This window comes from Hydractinia symbiolongicarpus, chromosome 8, assembly GCF_029227915.1.
Source record: "Hydractinia symbiolongicarpus strain clone_291-10 chromosome 8, HSymV2.1, whole genome shotgun sequence".
NCBI classification, from domain to species: Eukaryota; Metazoa; Cnidaria; class Hydrozoa; order Anthoathecata; family Hydractiniidae; genus Hydractinia; species Hydractinia symbiolongicarpus.
Window position 1 is genome coordinate 6,385,898 of NC_079882.1, and position 17,233 is coordinate 6,403,130.

General features: G+C 32.5%; 2 protein-coding genes across 3 annotated transcripts; both read right to left on the reverse strand.

The window, feature by feature from the left end:
• Nucleotides 1–929: 929 nt before the first annotated feature.
• On the reverse strand, nt 930–1,532 carry LOC130655584 (uncharacterized). The gene has a single exon (XM_057458350.1). The coding sequence runs from the start codon at nt 1,493–1,495 to the stop codon at nt 986–988; it is 510 nt and encodes a 169-aa protein (XP_057314333.1). The 5' UTR covers nt 1,496–1,532; the 3' UTR covers nt 930–985.
• Nucleotides 1,533–1,768: 236 nt separating this feature from the next.
• Nucleotides 1,769–16,961, reverse strand: LOC130655583 (ubiquitin-like modifier-activating enzyme ATG7). Of its 2 annotated transcripts, none has more exons than XM_057458349.1 (19): nt 16,773–16,961; nt 16,620–16,677; nt 12,258–12,375; nt 10,898–10,975; nt 10,466–10,579; nt 10,192–10,243; nt 9,268–9,359; nt 9,085–9,173; nt 8,630–8,754; nt 7,910–8,145; nt 7,503–7,661; nt 7,162–7,219; nt 6,664–6,794; nt 6,332–6,505; nt 5,900–6,015; nt 5,630–5,714; nt 4,284–4,364; nt 2,949–3,068; nt 1,769–2,352 (listed from the first exon to the last, which is right to left on the reverse strand). In XM_057458349.1, exons 1-19 carry the CDS (start codon nt 16,918–16,920, stop codon nt 2,305–2,307), a joined length of 2,082 nt encoding a protein of 693 aa, XP_057314332.1. In that variant the 5' UTR covers nt 16,921–16,961; the 3' UTR covers nt 1,769–2,304. The 2 variants fall into 2 exon arrangements, with proteins under 2 accessions (XP_057314332.1, XP_057314331.1); XM_057458348.1 differs by having other exon boundaries at nt 1,769–2,459; nt 16,773–16,960.
• Between the last annotated feature and the right edge of the window lie 272 nt (nt 16,962–17,233).

Sequence of the window (17,233 nt, forward strand, 5' to 3'; positions counted from 1 at the left end):
CAGATCAAGAGTCCTTGCATTGCTCATACCCAGTCCTCTTTTATATTATTCGCAAGGGCGTTAGCAGATTGACAAACTCTAAGTACAACATAAGAATAGCCAGCTAATTTTTGTAATGAGAGCAATTTTTGTAATTTATGAAGTGTATGGTCAGTTGAGATTTACACCATCTATTATGCCACATTTGTAGATATACGAAGGCAATCATTCTCGTCCCAAGAGCTCTTTGAGATTAAAACCTTGAAACCGTCGAGGTTTATATCTCAAAGAGCTCTGGGGTAGAGAATGAAACGCAATTACATAGGGGCCGGTCAATTTATTTTCTTGGACTTATCCGCCAATCTCCATAATTTTCGCATGTTAAATTGCTCACAAAAAACAAAATGTCAAGACTGTTCGATTTTCACCCAGCTAATTCCCTGACTTTTAAAAAAATTACCAAATTCTCTTAATTTTCGCTGACTCTTTGCAATTTTAAATCTCGAGTTTTCCAAGTTTGCCAGATTATTGGCCACCCTGAATTACAAATCGAGGAAAGAATTAACCTTTTAATGCTCAATTGTGCCAAAAACAGGGTTGCAGGGTGTGGGATGCAGACCTACTGGTATGCTGAAGACAAACCAAGTTCTACAATTGTCCCAAAATTTTCACAAAACAACACATTACTTATGGCATTCCTGTCATAGTTTTAAAATCCATTAACACTAGAGTAATCTTCTCCTAGGCATAGTACACTAAATTTGTCATGCAATAAATCCTCACTTTCGCCTCATATTACCTTATTCGTATAAAACCGCATAATTAAATCCCCGACAAAAGTCTTTGTACAAAACTGGATAATTAAATTCCCGACAAAACTCTTCGTGCACGAACCCTGAACAAGTTATGAATTATTAGTTAGGGGGTTAGTACACATTAAAAACAACATGTTAGTAGGTGTTAAGTTCAATTTGTCGAAAAAAAATAAATAAGAAAGATACTACTGCTATTTTGGTTTCTTCTTAAAAACATCGTTTTTATTAACTCTGATTTTGTTGTTGCTCGTCGCAGATATTTTACCTAAATTTGATTTGTCCACCCACCTTCCCAAATTTAATTTTGTAGTCAACTTAACGTCGTCTGTTTTCTTTTTCTTTTTAAATATACCCATTGCTCTCTCAAGTTCCTTTTCTTTCGTCTCTTTTAATTTGCGTTTCTTTATTCGTTCCATCAACATAGGATAGGGGACTTTTTGTTGTTTCTGTTTGTGTGCGCCTAAATACTCTGCATATTTTTGTTGGTTTCTTTTTTGTTCTTTTCGTGTGAACCCGGTAATCCCAAATTCTTTGACTTCTTTAGCGACGCTAATAAAATCGTCCTCCTCGCTTTCGGCTTCGATTTTCTTCGAACGTTTCTTAGCTTTTACTTTTGCTTTGTTTTTGCCAGGCTCTTGAAAAACGATCACTTTCGGCTCACGATCTTTCTTCATGGGGAAAGTTAACTCTGTATTATTCATATTTATAGCTAAAAACAAACAAATAAACAAAAAGTAAATAAAAAAAAGTATGAAAGAAGATAAACAAACAAATAAACAAACAAACCGGATTTCCACTTGCAAAAATAGCACATTTAGAACGAAATTTGTGACGACAAAAATTTAACGGAAAAAAATGCAGCCTGATTTTCAATATTTTCGCGGAAAAATTATAGGCGACAGAAAATCCAGAATTTTAAAAATTAGTTTGGAATTGAACTTGAATGTTTTGTTAAAGGAAAGTAACAACATACGTTAAAGATTTCGGCAATCTCCTTTTTCGTACAACGACGAATATAACAGTAACAACATTAGCAAACAACAATGCTAGCAGAAAATTCGAAAACTCGTAAAAAAAATTGAATAAATTAAATAAAATGGCTGTGTGAGTACTAATGTTAACAAATATAGAAAAAATGATATTTATAATTCACTATAACTTTAAATTTCTATTGTTATTTTATACAATTAATGGAAGAACTTTGGTACTTAGATTCTTTTAAAGAAGAACATTAAACAGGAAAACTTATTTGTGGCGGTTATTCAAACAACGACCACTTATTTTTAAGACAGATCTTCCGAACGATGGACTACAAATTTCTATATTCAAATCCTTTCTTAGTCTTTTTTCTGTAAGAAAGTCCTAGAATTCATAAAGGATCATGTATAAACGAATTTTAAATGTATTAAAATATCTCTTTAACGTGGGAATAGCGTTCATCGTACAATGCATTCCAACGATACCCACAGCCAGGTGGATGCAGCAAGTTGAGCACCATTGAAACAACAAATTATTCCCGATCATCGTCGTCGTCGTCCATGTCACTTAATTCCCATATCTATCAAGAAGAACGAATATATTACAAAAATGCGTCATCATGCGTCATCACACGTCATCAGTTGTCACGTCAACGTTGTCATCATCACTATCACTTAATTCCTCAACCTGAATGAATGACAAATAAAAAAAAAGGTACTGAGACAGTGTTTGTGCATGAATGTTGACAAATACACAAAGAACAAAAACAACAACAACTGTAACGACAACAACAACAATAACGACAACAAACAATAACAATAATAACAACAACGACAGCAACAACGACAGCAACAACGACAAAGCAATAACGACAACCACAAGAACAACAACGACGGTAACGACAAAGCAATAACGACAACAATAAGAACAACAATAACGACAACAATAACAATAACAATAACAAAAACTACGACAACACCAACCACAACAACAACGACTGTAACGACAACAACAATAACGACTGTAACGACAACAACAATAACGACCGTAACGACAACAATAACAATAACGACTAAAATAACGACAACAATAACAATAACAAAAACTACGACAACACCAGCAGCAACAACAACAATAACAGTGAAGCAAGAACGCACATAAAGAAAAACAACTTACATCAGCGTCTACGATAGAATTATGAAGTTCTGTTAGACCTGTCATATCTTCGATATACTTGGGTATATTAAAAGCTTGTTTCAAAAATTTGAAGCCTTCTCTCTCATAGGCTTCGATGACCTAAATTTAACAATTACTAATATATATAATATAACACAGTTATTTAAAACTAGATACTCCTTTAAATTAAAATTTAAATAAAAAAAGAAAAACGAAATTTGAGTTTGTGAATCTGAACTTCGTACAGCCACTAGATAATCACTTAAAATTTTTTTTAAAAAAACACCTTTTCAGCCCCCTTAATTTTACCTCAAACATAATAATAAAACCGATAGTAAACCGACAGTTAACCGATAGTAAACGAACAAGTAACTTGCAATATAACTTGAATTTCGTAGCAGCAAGTAAGAACTTAATAGTTAAAGTTATATCTTTGTTTAAATTGTTTAATAAAATCGTCAAAAAGAAAATAGATAGGAAGATTCAGGAAGCAGTATTAGTTGACATGAAAAAATTGCGCACAGAGAGTTTTTGTCGTCAGCAAGCAAGTGACAACCGAAAATAAAACGTTGAATTGATTTATTTGCACTGAACGAAACGTGACAGGAAAGAAGAGGTTGTCACAGGAAACAAGAGGTTGTTACAGCCAACTTTTTACAATTTTCAAAACCTTACATCTATTGATGTAAGCGCCGCCACACTTCAAAACATTTCACCACACGAATTATTTTTAGAACATGTGATGTCATTTGGGGACGCAAATAAACTCGATGAGCTAACTAATCTCAGAAACTTCGTGACAAAAAATACCCAAGGATTAATAGCAAAAGCAAACATTTTACGATGTTCTTTAGTCCTTGTGGTAATACTGACAACAACAACCTTGTACCCATACCTAACAGAATTTTTTTTTGCTATATCCAGAGGCTAGTGTCTTAAATTAGTCATTCAAGTTGTATTGTATTTATAAAAGAGAATGTATCGGGATATAAAACTTACGGCTGATTTAGTAGTTTTTAATCGTAATTTACACACGTCCAAATAAAATTTTTTTTATCTTTGAACCAACTACTCACGATGTAACTTTGTTTTACGATATAACAGAATTGTTGTGCAAAAATTAAAACGACGGCGTTTTTAAAAAACAGCTACATAAATAAAATACCAAAAGTGACAAACTCTGAATTATTTTTTAACTTTTCCTTTAGGCAGGAAGACGCATAAGGTTGTGAAATTAAAAAATTAAATAAAAACACACACAAAAACAAACAAATAAACCGGTCTGTCAAATCACATCGATAATCAAAATAATAAATAAAGCAATAACAGACTTACCAAGGGTGAACAGCCAGTGCATTTATCGAACGCAAGTGTGGCTGGAAGCACAGTGTGGTAACGTGATAAAAAACATCTCAACTGAAAAAAATAAAACAAAAGATATAATTAGTCCCCTTAGTATGTTGTCAAGACAGCACAGGAAATTAAAAAAATCAGGTAACACTCTAAAGCGACTTCAAGAAAAAAAATGAAGGTCTGGACAACAAGTTGTGAAATTAGAAATCGCATAATAAACTCGCAAAACGAAGTGTTCTTAAGTAAAGAAAACTATAGAATAAAAATTAGCCCTTTTCTTATAACACTTTTCCTGTTATTATTAAACAAGCCAGCCATGAATTAAATGTCAAGTTTCGAAAATTAAATTACACCCAACTAACTGTTAACAAAAAATATTCTGGTCACAATTCAAGACACAAAAAAATCTTACAAGACCACGCAAGGCGTCACTAGCAGCGATATAGCACAACCATCGCATATTAAGTATCATTACACACGAAAAATATTTTTAAAAAAATGTGATAACTTTTTCGATAAAATGTCAACAATACAAAGGAGAAATAAAAAGATCAAAGATACTTTTAATTAAACATATAAAATTGATGAAAAGCAGGCAGATAATGCAGATAATACAAGTTAAACAAACATTGAAAGTGTGAAAAAAGCACGATTATCATTTCAATCATGAGTGGGTCGCCATTTGATCAGACAAACATCAACATACGATCAAGATGCGATTTACTCTTTTCTATCAGTTCCTACGCAGTATTTTAAACAAATAAAAAAATAAATATAATTTCATAAATGGTATGTATTTCTGTATGACACCCACTCGACTGACAGCTGACAATTTGATTAGCTCAAAAATCACACAGTGGAGTTTTACTTTTAATAATCAATCCAACTTATAACGTTTATACGTAAAGTTCATTTATCATTGGAGGTATAAATTGTTGGCGAAAAAACAGCAAATCACAACATTAGACAAATTTCTTAATTTTAAAATTTGGCTCAGTATTATTTCTAATTTCTCTTTAACGTTTGCTCAGTAAATCCTTATTGCGTATATACTTCTTTTTCCTATTCCATACCCTTCAAAAAAAAATGAAATCCTCAACCGTTAAAAGAATTCCCCAATTCGGGATGCCAATACCGCTCCTGAATTTATAATAGCGACAAATGTCACTGTTAGCACTAAAGAACTAAACTGACCTAGGTTGAATTAAAAAAAGAAAAATTTAAAAACGAATCACAACTTAACAAAAATTATTTAAACACAGAGTGGGTCAGTCAGTAAATGCAAGAAAAGGAGGTTAAAAATAGGTTAGCATTATAGCAGAAGTTACCTGGTGAGGTATGATTCCAAGTGGTGTTTCAAACTCAGCTGTCAAATGATTTTCATTGGCACTTGTTTCAGCTGGTGCCAGTGGTCTGAAAAGAAGAAACTAACAACTAAAAGTTCACAAAAGACGTTAGTACCTCATATTGGGCTGAAATTCAAGAAATTAAATCCGAGAAATTAAATTTCTATTAGCATTTCTTTAGAGTTGTAAGATCTAAAGCAAATACATAACAGCATAGAAGCAAAACGATCGGACACAACGAACGAAGCTTACCCAAGTGGATGCTGTAAGATGGACACCAGCAGTTCGACTGCTAAAGCACTGGCCATCATGGAAACACCAGGTCTTGATACAGTGCACTGTTGATCTAATGTGCGATCAAGCATAGACTATAAAGAAAAATATCAACATTATAAAAACTTGTATCTAACTCGTTGATGTTTATGAAGTTTACAGACAAATTTTTGACCCTTATGCATACAATTTTTTGGTCCTGATAGTCAAGATACAATAAAGTCAGTCACTTAACGTCCTTGATTTTTTCTTAGTAACGTTCTTTTTATAAAACTCCCTTTAAGGAACAATATCTTGTTTGAAATGAGTCACATTCCTCGAAAGTCTATGGTGGGAATGCACTGATATAGGTACAGTCAAGGAGACGATAGTAATATGGGACAACGCAAAAGATAAAACTAATAATCTTACATTTCCTGGCGCAACTACATCATTGCAAAAGTAACAACCAAGTTGACTTCCACACATTCGAACGCTTTTCGATGAAAGAGTTTCATTGCTGGATTCAGTTGGCTTCGTTTTCGTGCGAAAACCATGTCTCATGATCATGAATGTATCGAATCCAAGAGCAGCGTTGATTAATATCTAAAAGTAAATAAAAATAATAACAAATGACAAAAACAAGACTAAAATATTTCTTTACTCATTCATGCTACACTTACTCGATGAATCAAACAAACAAACAAACAAACAAACAAACAACAAAATACAAAACCACCGTGACTGTTTCTGCTACATCATACCTTTTCTTTGGAGTTAGCAATAACAGTTGGCAACCATCTACTTTCTCTAGTGTCCATCAGCAAAAAGATGGCATCGTGTTCTTCGATCAACTTTTCAAGCAACTCAACATCACGTTTTATTCTTTCTTCATCTGCATGGAAAAGAAAAACGAAGTGACTTTAGGTTTTGGCTTAAAATCTAAAATTAGTGTCCTAGACACAGCGAGGAAGCACCATTCAAAAGTAGCAAAAAATATTTTACAGGATTCATAAGTTTGACGCAATCGTTTTGGCACATACGATCACGATACACAGGAGATTATATTTTAAAGGGTTTCAGAGGACTTTAAAGCATCGGCATTAAAGCCAATATTTAAATTTGTTTTTATTTTTGTCCATTCGTGATAGAATGGCAAGGTACAGAATCTTGGTTATTGTGAAACGTAGATTCTATATAAACCTTTGCATATAGATTAGAATTGTACAAAGAAGTGTTTTATGTAAGAAAATTTCACATACCCTTTTCAACGACAGAATGTCCAGGCATAGGAATGCTTAATTCGTAAGCGCTCGAGTTCTAAATAATAAACAAGTTCAGTCAAGTATTTTTATCTAAAAATCAACCTTCCTCTGAAACTGTTTGGCTAATACAACAAAAATGTTGGACACTCTAAACTAAAATCCGAGGTCTGCAAACTATGGGTGAACTACTTTCATCCAGCAAAAATAGATGAAAGCAAAAGGATTAAATCTGCTACAAAATACTTATTAGAACGTGCATCCCAAAACTTAGTTAATCAGAACAAGCCACAGTTTACAGTGGAATACTTGTGAGATTTCTTTAAAATTACAAAACTTACCACGCCAGGAAATATTCTTTTTAATGAGTCTGCTGCAGCTTGAGCTTTTGGTTTACCTCCATTTAAACAATCTTCAAACGCAAACAAAGTTTGGCGAACAGGATTTGAGTAGGATACTTTTGAGTTATCAACAAATGTGATTGTTCGGACACCCCACCCCTGAAGAAGAACATAAAATATCAATTTCTACAAAAAAGAATGGTACTCCAATATGTAGCTACTTCTTTCTATTAGTTGAATAGAATTTTCATAATCTGCTAAAATGTCTGCACAAAATTCGCCACAGGGGTTCTAATAACACAAAATAGCAATTTAACTGCATTTGTCAAACTAGGAATTTTTATTTTAAAAATTAAACTTTCGTTGTTGCGTTCTTAACTAAAACAGAAGCAATTTTAAAAACTAACCAAAAGTGAACGGGCCACGTTGCAGCCCAATGTGCCAGACCCTAACAATAAACATTTCGTTGCACTGATCTTTTCTAGATTTAAATCCGGCACCAAACGCCATCTCATGAGTTTTAGGTTTAAGTCAACTGCAGACTCAGCAAGTTTCACTGGATCCATAGTAGAGCTTAAGTTTACCATTCGTGGGCCCATCTTGTCTCGTTGGTTCTTTTCCCATCCAATAGCAACTGTTTCATCTAAACAATAAACATAATAATAGGTAACATATCATATGCCAGTTTAGAGCTGTTCGCTCTGCAGGGTAAAGGAAAACAAAACAGTTAGTGTAGTTAATAAGCCACTTAATAAAGCTATAAAAGACGAACTCACTTAAAGCTCAAAATACTTTGTCAAAGTTTCACGTTTTCCACACAGTGTAAAAAGTGTCGGTCTTATAACCCTTATCCTTTTGTTTAAAATAATTATAGCACATATATTTATTCTACATATAATATTTGCATTGATTCTGTAAAGCATAAAATATAAATTTTGCAAATCAAACGTTTGCAATTTCATTTTAAAACTTAGTAGCATCACCTTAGAGAAAACTTTTTAAGTCTTAGGATACAATTCAAAAATTGAAGCTAAAAACTTTTTTAAATAGGGGAGATTTAATTCCTTCAATTCAAAAGAATTGCTTCATAAAATAAAAACACATAACCTTGTGTAAAAGTTACATACCTTCATTTAAGTCAATTTGAGGAATTTCATTAAATTCTATAACTAAACTGTGTTCGATTTCCCTTCTACCATCACGGATACGATCTCTGTAACATATCACTGTTAGTTTTTTTATATTTTTGCCTCTAGAAAAGAAAAGCAAAAATATTTCCTAATCAATGTTGTTGTCATGTTTTATGAAATTAAAGGGGTTTTTGCCTGCTGCTACTTTGCTTCACAGATCAAAAAGTCAGCTAATATAATAGAGGCTAGTAGTTTTAAAACTGTTTCATCATGTATTACCCTAATGGGAGCTGGGGCCCAGGTATAAAGGCAGGGGGCTAGCAAACAAGGGAAAACTTAGCCAGTAACATAAACCCATATGACTGATTATAGTACAGCATTCAACAATCACTTTTAGTTACAATGAAATTACAAAAACATGATTATATGACTTTATCCATCCAATACTTTACCTTTTATATGCCACATATGTCAGTAGGTTTCGTAAAGGCCAGCCGGGATGTTCTGATAACGTACTTGGGTCAGAAAATCCAATAGTGACCTAAGAACAGCAGAAAAAAAACAACCCGACCAATGTATTACAAGGAAAATTAACTGGTAAATATAGACGTTTTCTTTTATTAACACAAACTTACTTCACTATCATTCTGGTAAAAACTGTCCCATTCATGAAGTTGTGCTGATAAAAATGCATTGCTTGATTTCTTTAGCAAAAACACAGATGGATCTGTAATAAAAATTTCTCAGTTCATTAAAAAAATAAACTAACTTAATGAAGGAAGGAAGGAATGAAACAGGGCGCAAATAAAAAGGTGCGAGATAGGGAATTATAGCATTAACCATTCACATCAATTTATTCTGCACAAACATGCAGGCACTTAAATTATAGCAGTTATAAATTCTGCACTATAAGCAGACGTTTAGCTAAGAAAGATATAAAACCAAAAAATCATGCAATTATTCAACGACCATAACAAAACTTTTAAAAACGTAGAAATTGAAACATTTTAAGGCTCTTATTAGGATATTCTATAATGGTAATATTGCTGATAAAGAGCTGATCATGATGCTTGACAATAAACAAACTTTCAAATATCAATGGCCTAGTGTAAATGGGTGAATCAGTTTCACTTAAAATAAGCATTTAAGTCAAAATAATTGCTTTAATATTCTTGAATCTATTTTTCTTAATTTTTTTTGTTTAGAAAAGTAGTTTTCTGAGAGAAATTACTGAATCCCTGCTATTGACTTTTATTTGGAAAAGTCATCTCAAAGCATTGAAATAACACTAAATAAAAACAGACTGTTACGAAAACAATCACAGCCTACAGACAGTCGTCACAAATTACACCAAAATCTTGTAATATTTTTTTCTAACTAATTTGACACTGAAACACCCTTGCAAGATAATAAAGTGATCCAATGGCTTCAAAACCCCATTCCATGTGCCCTTAATTTAAAAAGATACAACAACAAATTTTACAAGAACCTACGATATTGCTAAAGATGTATTCATCTTGTAGAAAAACTAAATGTAATAATGTTACAAACTTTCTTACCATGTCCTAAAATTTGGTTCAATGAGTCATAGCATGTCTGTAATGACGCCAACTTTAATAAAAAGGAGAAGTGTAAATATCTACATATAAAAAAGTATTAAAATTTCAAAGGAATCAGATGATACAATAATTTTTATATAGGAGACTTTGCATAATATCAAGTGGAACATTTATAAGAGTGTGAATAAATATTTTCAGTGGCTAACTATAGATCACAGTTTTAAAAACAAAAGCACATAATAAACAAAACAAAAATAAATCGTTCAAGGCCAACCTCTTCTTTGTTACAAGCTTCCGTAATAGTTTTCTGTGAAGCAACCACAAAATTCTCTTTAAGTGATACTGCTGGAAATGCAAACCAGTAGTAAAAATGGTATTTCTTTAAATCCTTTAAAATAAAAGTAAATAAATGACAAAAAGTTAAAAGACAAAAGAAAGATCTGACACACTGTAAATGAGGCATGATTTTTTTGTCAAAAGAGACATTTTTGACAGCTGCAAATGACAAAGGTTGCCAAGGAAAAGCAAGACAAGTTAATGTTGTTTATAATCACAATACAAGTATTTCCATGTTAAAGAAAAAAAAATAAACTAATCTAATCAAAGAAAACAAAGTTTTAAAAAAAATTAAGAATGCACTTGATTGATATTACGTATAGCGTAATAATATGTATATGCATAATATGTTTTGTCTAAAAGTACTTACTGCAAATGTTAGAACCAGAAATCGGTTCAGCAACTCAGGATTCTTTTCAACAGCGCCAGATTTAATATCTGACACAATCTATATACAGAAAGCAAAATTTCATATTTTTTTGCAATCTAACTATTAGACGTTGAAGTGAAAGGGTTGATACTCAGCCAACAGACGATTTTATTATTGAGATAAAATTAACATTTTTTTGCAGGAAAAATTTCTTTTGTGTGTTACAGGATTTCTCTAGAAATATATATTTTGTTTTATTACACTCTAATTCTATAAAAGTAACACAAATTGTAAAATCATTGACATCAAGATAAATGTTAATGTTATTTTAATTTGATTATGGCCTAAAGTAAATCATGAAACTTACATAAGGTCAACACCAAATTAACCTGAAGTGTTATGTACAGTGAACTATAAACTTGTTTCCATGAAAACAAGGGACAACAAAATAAAAACAGATGCACTAGACATCTACGCCTACATGTTGTTGTGGTCATCTTACACTAAGGACTATGTTTTATTTCAAGGAGTCATATTAACCACAAGTTTAATCTTTAGTTGTTCAAATGTTTAGCTAACTACATCTTTTTTTATTTGGGGGGGCAAAATTAATTCTGAACCATGGGGAGAAAAAGATGCTTATTCCCATAACAAAATTTTTGTTAAATATAAGTAATAACATTTCATATAGGAAAATTACTAAATTTAATCGTTTTTGTCACTTGTCACCCCAACCTCCTTTTAACCCCTATAATATGCCAAAAACAAAACAATTGAGACAATTTCAAGAAAACTTGTACATGAATAAAAACCATGAACAATCAATCAAATAAATGCAAAGAAAAACAGAGGATTTTTTATTTTTTACAAAGCAAACATGCAAAACAAATGAGTCTGCTTTCCTTATTTATTTACTTTTGTTTGTTTTTTTGTGATCTCCCTTCCTTCCCCGTACATACTTATTGCATGCCTCGTTTATAGCGCTAAGCTCTACACAAGACAAGTTTGACATCATTTTATTAATTTGTCATCCTTTATTAATCACATAATCTTTATGACATAAAATTCTGTAAGACAATGCAATTGTATGCCTACACAGTGACATATGCAACAAATATCTGGTAATTTGACTTGTTCCATGTATTTATATAGCTTAATATATAGCATGTATATGCTAGGAAAAAATAAACAAGTGTTTTAATTGCAATTTTTTGTTAACACTGGCTTTGTTTCGTTTTTTTCTTATATTGTAGTAGCATTAGTACATAGTAGCGAGGTAAAGAGAGACTATTTTATGGAGATGAACAGAAAAGCAGCTTTGATTGTATTTCACGTTCCCCGATAAAACTAAAAAACCAACCTTATTTGCTGCATCTTTAACTAACAATTTTTTGTCACAATTCTTAAACTCTTCTGTAGTGTTCTTGATGAAGATTGAACCAGGACACTTGAAAGATCTTGGGACATGACTGACTTTTCTAAAGATGAAAAAATTTAATGAATTGACAAACACGTAAACGAAAATGAACAAGCCAGTTTAGGTAACAATTGAAATTATTCTTGGCTATTTATTAGTTGAAAATATAATTAGAGGATCGAAATGAATAAAAATAATCCAATCAGAACATACCAATAAAAGAAATTATTTTTGGGGTTGATAGAAAAAATAGCTTTTTTTAAGTGTATGCTTTCTGGTAAGTTTGTCTTTAATTGGATTAAGAACCTTTTCTAAGTATTTACTTTTTAGAGTGCATTCCTGGAAGATTTCTGTCTATACTATTTCTAGTTTCTTTATAATCAGACTCTTATTATTCCAGTCTATAATATGATAATTCTTCCAGCTATGGTCTGCAATATTTTTCTTGTCTGTCTCAGTGTTGCCTAGGACCCAATGATTGGACATTAATTTTGTCTCACCAATAAAAACAGCATCACAATCCTTACAAAAGACAATATTACATGGATTCTGTAGACTTAAATGTTTTTTAGAAGCAAAAGCATACACTTTGTTTTTATAGATAGAAAACCTAGCTTTATTTTCCTTTAGTGACCACCAAAGTAAGTAAGTAAGTAAACATTTATTTACCTAAGAAATGACAATTTACATTACTAAAAGAATAAATTAGCAATTAGGAAGGAGACTTTCCCGATAGCCAAGGCTAAACAAAGGAGAAAGCCACCAAGAAAAATGTGAAATATTTTCATATGTCAGTAAATACTGTAAGTTTACAAAGATTAAAATAAAAAAGCATTATTGATTATAATTAGTATAAATGAAAATTCAGTACCATATAGTCAAATAGAAAAAAGTAATGAGACAAAATAATGAAGATGGAAAGCTAGTTGATGTATTGACTCATGTAGAAACTTGTAGCTAGGGATTTGATTGTGCTTAATTTACAGTTTGTGAGGTTAGTATCAGGATAATTTCTTTGCAGATTGTTCCACTGTAATGTGGAGATTCTAGAGAATGAAAAAGATCCAAACGTCGATGTGTTAACTGTTGGTTCAATAAGCAAACCAATTGTGTTACATCTAGTTTTATGAGAGTGTGAGATTCGATCAAATTTGAGTGAGGTAAGTGTGTCAGATGGGAGGTTAGAGTTTAGGAATTTGTGGATAAATTGAATGTTAAGGACTTTAACTAGGTCGAAGAATTTAAGAATTCCAAGTTCTGCAAATATAGGCAAAGATGGGGATCTTGGTTCACTGAAGGTGATCAGCCTAAGGGCAGCCTTTTGGAGGGTAAGTATTCTGTGGGCTACCGTGGTGTCTCGAGTGCCCCATACTTGGCAAGCATAGCTTAAGTGAGAACTAAAGATAGCATGGTAAATGTTTAGCAGGGGTTTTAGGGGAACATAGTGACGAATTTTAGATAACATCCCATTGGCTCTTTGAAGTTTAGTAGCCACAGATGAGACATGATACTTCCAGGAAAGATGTTCATCAACATGAACACCCAGGTATTTCACACTTTTGCTAGGATAAATGTGCTTACCGCATAGAATTAAAAAAGGTAAAAATTCAAGCCTACGAGATTGGGATCTAAATACAAGAAACTCTGTTTTGCTGGAGTGATATTTTGTTGGCATTAAGCCAACACACAAGGCGTTTAAGATCAGCATTCATCCCTCTACAAAGGGATTCTAGTGATTTTGAGAATTTCAGCAGATGAGTGTTGTCAGCAAAATGATAGGTCTCTGACGATTTGATACAATTATGCAGATCATTAATATACAACAAGAACAGCAGCGGACCAAGAACAGAGCCTTGAGGCACACCATGTAGAATGGCTTTAAGTTGAGATTTGAATTCACCGATTGAGACATACTGGAGACGACCAGTTAAATAAGACCTGAACCAATCATTTGCTTTCCCCCGAATACCATAGTGATTTAGCTTGGATAGAAGGATTTTGTGGTCAACAGTATCAAAAGCTTTTTGTAAGTCGACAAACACTCCACAGGCAAGCTCACCTTTGTCAAGGCAATGTCTAATGCGTTCGACTATAGTAAGCACAGCCTGTGATGTTGAATGCTGTTTTCTGAATCCAAACTGTTTGGGATATAGGATATCATGGTTGTTGAGAAAGCCTATGATTCTGTTGTACATAACCTTTTCATAGATTTTATCAATGTTTGACAATAATGAGATTGGTCTGTAATTTGACACATCTATAGAAGAACCTTTGTTTTTGTAAACAGGCACCACTCTGGATGTTTTTAAAGATCTAGGAAAGATACCAGATTCAAACGAAAGATTGATCAAAATTGATATAGGTTTGGAAATATCATTTTCCAACAATTTTAGAATTTTGATTGGAATACTGTTTGGTCCAGAAGATTTTCCTGGAGAGATGTTGCCAATAATTCCGATGATTTCTTCTTGGGTAACAGGTGATAAGAAAATTGAGTCTGGGTTTGGGTTTTTGAGGTAGTCAGAGTACCTCTTGGATGTAGGTGGAATTTTGTTCCTAATAGAATTTGCTATGGATGTAAAAAAGTCATTAAAACTATTGGCAATATCAATCTGGTTTGTCTCAAGTTTACCGTCAACCTGAATGGAGGTAGGAATATTAGATTTCGACGGTTTCGTAGAAATAATGCTACGAACACCAAAGCATATTACTTGCAGCCTTTAATTCAATTTTTTCACATTGACAAAAAAACTGAACTGCTTTGAGAACATCATCATTAGCACCAGCATACAACTACAGGTTTGTTTTTCACATCACGTCGCATCAACATTTTTACCAGTTTTATTTCTGATTTCTTTTCAACCTTTTATTGGTTTGTCTCAAGTACCTCATTAGTAAGCATAGCAAAATGAGGCTTGAAGAAAATTTGAATTTCTGTTCAATTTTTGACAATTTATAAAAATTAACAGAATTAGCTCAAATCATGGTGACCACAGAAAATTAAGATATATATTCAAGGACATTCCAGGACATTTTTTCAGGCAAATTGTTTAAGGTTTCTGGACAATTCCAGGACTAAATGACTAACCACGCTGAATCTTCAGGAATTAGAAAAAAATAACTATAATATATATTATAAAACGATATCTAAAGAGTTGCTATTGTTCAATCAAAGCTTTTTAAAAGAAAAGTTATGGCATTTAACTTCAGTCTTTGCACTGCATAAAGGTTAATATATTGAAACACAGAATTCATTTGATGGGACTGGTGTGGTTTTTATATAGATGACACGCCAATGTTTGTGTCAAAATGTTTGTGTTTTTTTGCAGATGCGCAAGTATTTCTGTAGGTAATAAAAATATAAACAACAGACTAAGTAAGAAATTCGTTAAAAAACTTTGTATAATTTGATGAAGACCTCTAATACGGAGGTCGAAATGTTACCATATAAATATATATGTTGACTGACCATGTATATGTTCCTTTAAACTAAGAAATTCATCCAAAAAAAGGAATATTCACTTAAAATTAGTGAAATTTTTAAAAGAAGAACTATAAGAATATATAAATGAGTTGCAAATGTTTACAAAGTTCGGTATATGCACATGCATCTTTACAGGCAATAAAAAAAGGACCACATAAAATTCAACTATTTCTGTAAATTTAAAGATTTAAGGAATAAACAATATAAAACGATCTGGAATTTGTTTTTCGTAACTATCATCTTCTCTTTTTTTTTAAATCGGGTTTAATTATTTCAAAAAGAAAGTTACTTTTTTAACTTGATTTCTATGATCATTTGGGTCTGTTCTTTATAAATCTTGCCTGCGCGCATGTCTGCACATGTCCATTGTTTTGTATCCAAAATCAAAACATTATCTATATAGTTAAAATTTAATTCTAGTTTCTTTTGGATTTTATGCTACCCAAAAATCTTTAATCTTTATTAATAGTCATTTAACCCTGTGAGTGTCCTGCTTTTTTACCTACATAAAAGTGCATGAATGCTCATAGTTCTTAAAATGAAATCAAAATAACTACATCATGTGAAAAGTGGTCTATTTGTTTTCCCTACTCAGCTAGGAAAATTGTTTAACTAGATCATAGCTGGCTAACTAAGTTCATAGCTAGCCAGCAACCCTGAGTGTTGGGTTCAGCAGTAGTACTTCTTGTATACTTCGCTCCCATAAACAGAGGGTTTTAAAGTCTAACTTGCACCATCTCTTGTGGGAAAATTAAACATGGTTGTGCTAAATTCTGAAAAGGCATATTACAAGGTCTGTTAGAGCAATTAACTATACTTACTCGACGTCGAAGGCAGTGAAGTCTACGTTAATTCGACAAGGCAAACCATTTGGATCATCTACGCGATTCACGTGAAACAAAAAAAACAAACAGAAGAAAATTAAAAGGAATATGAGAGACTGGTTTTTTATCATTCTAAACTTTTGCACTTACTATTCACGAAAGATCCTGTTATCTTTTGAGCTGAATCGTCTAATTTATAATGTTCAAGCTTATTTTTCGTTAACTTGTGCCAAAATCCTATGTCTACAGCACTTGCAAATGGCAAATACTGTAGCAGCTTCGCATCTTTCGCAGCCATGTTCCTACTGTCCAGAAAACACTAAAGGTCATTCGTGAAAGTTCCACGCTCTGCGACGGACGAACACGGAGCAGTTGCTGTTGCGCGATGATGCCATTGCCTAAGCGGAGCAATAGCACAGGAATCCCACATTCGGACAAAAATTATCTTACATAACACAACTATTATCATCTATCTCACAGAAAAAGTGTGAGCCTATGGTCCCACCATTGCAATTAATTTAAACTTTATTTCATAGACAGTATGTTCTCAAGAATGTAAAATTATGCATAATTTCATGCGGCGGGGAAGAGTTTCGTGCATACAGTTAAAA

Excerpts from the sequence above, each read along its gene's own strand:
- LOC130655584 (XM_057458350.1), bottom strand. The coding sequence starts at position 1,495 with ATGAATAATACAGAGTTAACTTTCCCCATGAAGAAAGATCGTGAGCCG.
- LOC130655583 (XM_057458348.1), bottom strand. The coding sequence starts at position 16,920 with ATGGCTGCGAAAGATGCGAAGCTGCTACAGTATTTGCCATTTGCAAGT. Across the intron at positions 6,016-6,331 it reads ATGTAGTTGCGCCAGGAAAT|TCTATGCTTGATCGCACATT; the intron begins GTAAGATTATTA and ends TTTTCTTTATAG. Across the intron at positions 5,715-5,899 it reads ATCTTACAGCATCCACTTGG|ACCACTGGCACCAGCTGAAA; the intron begins GTAAGCTTCGTT and ends TCTTCTTTTCAG.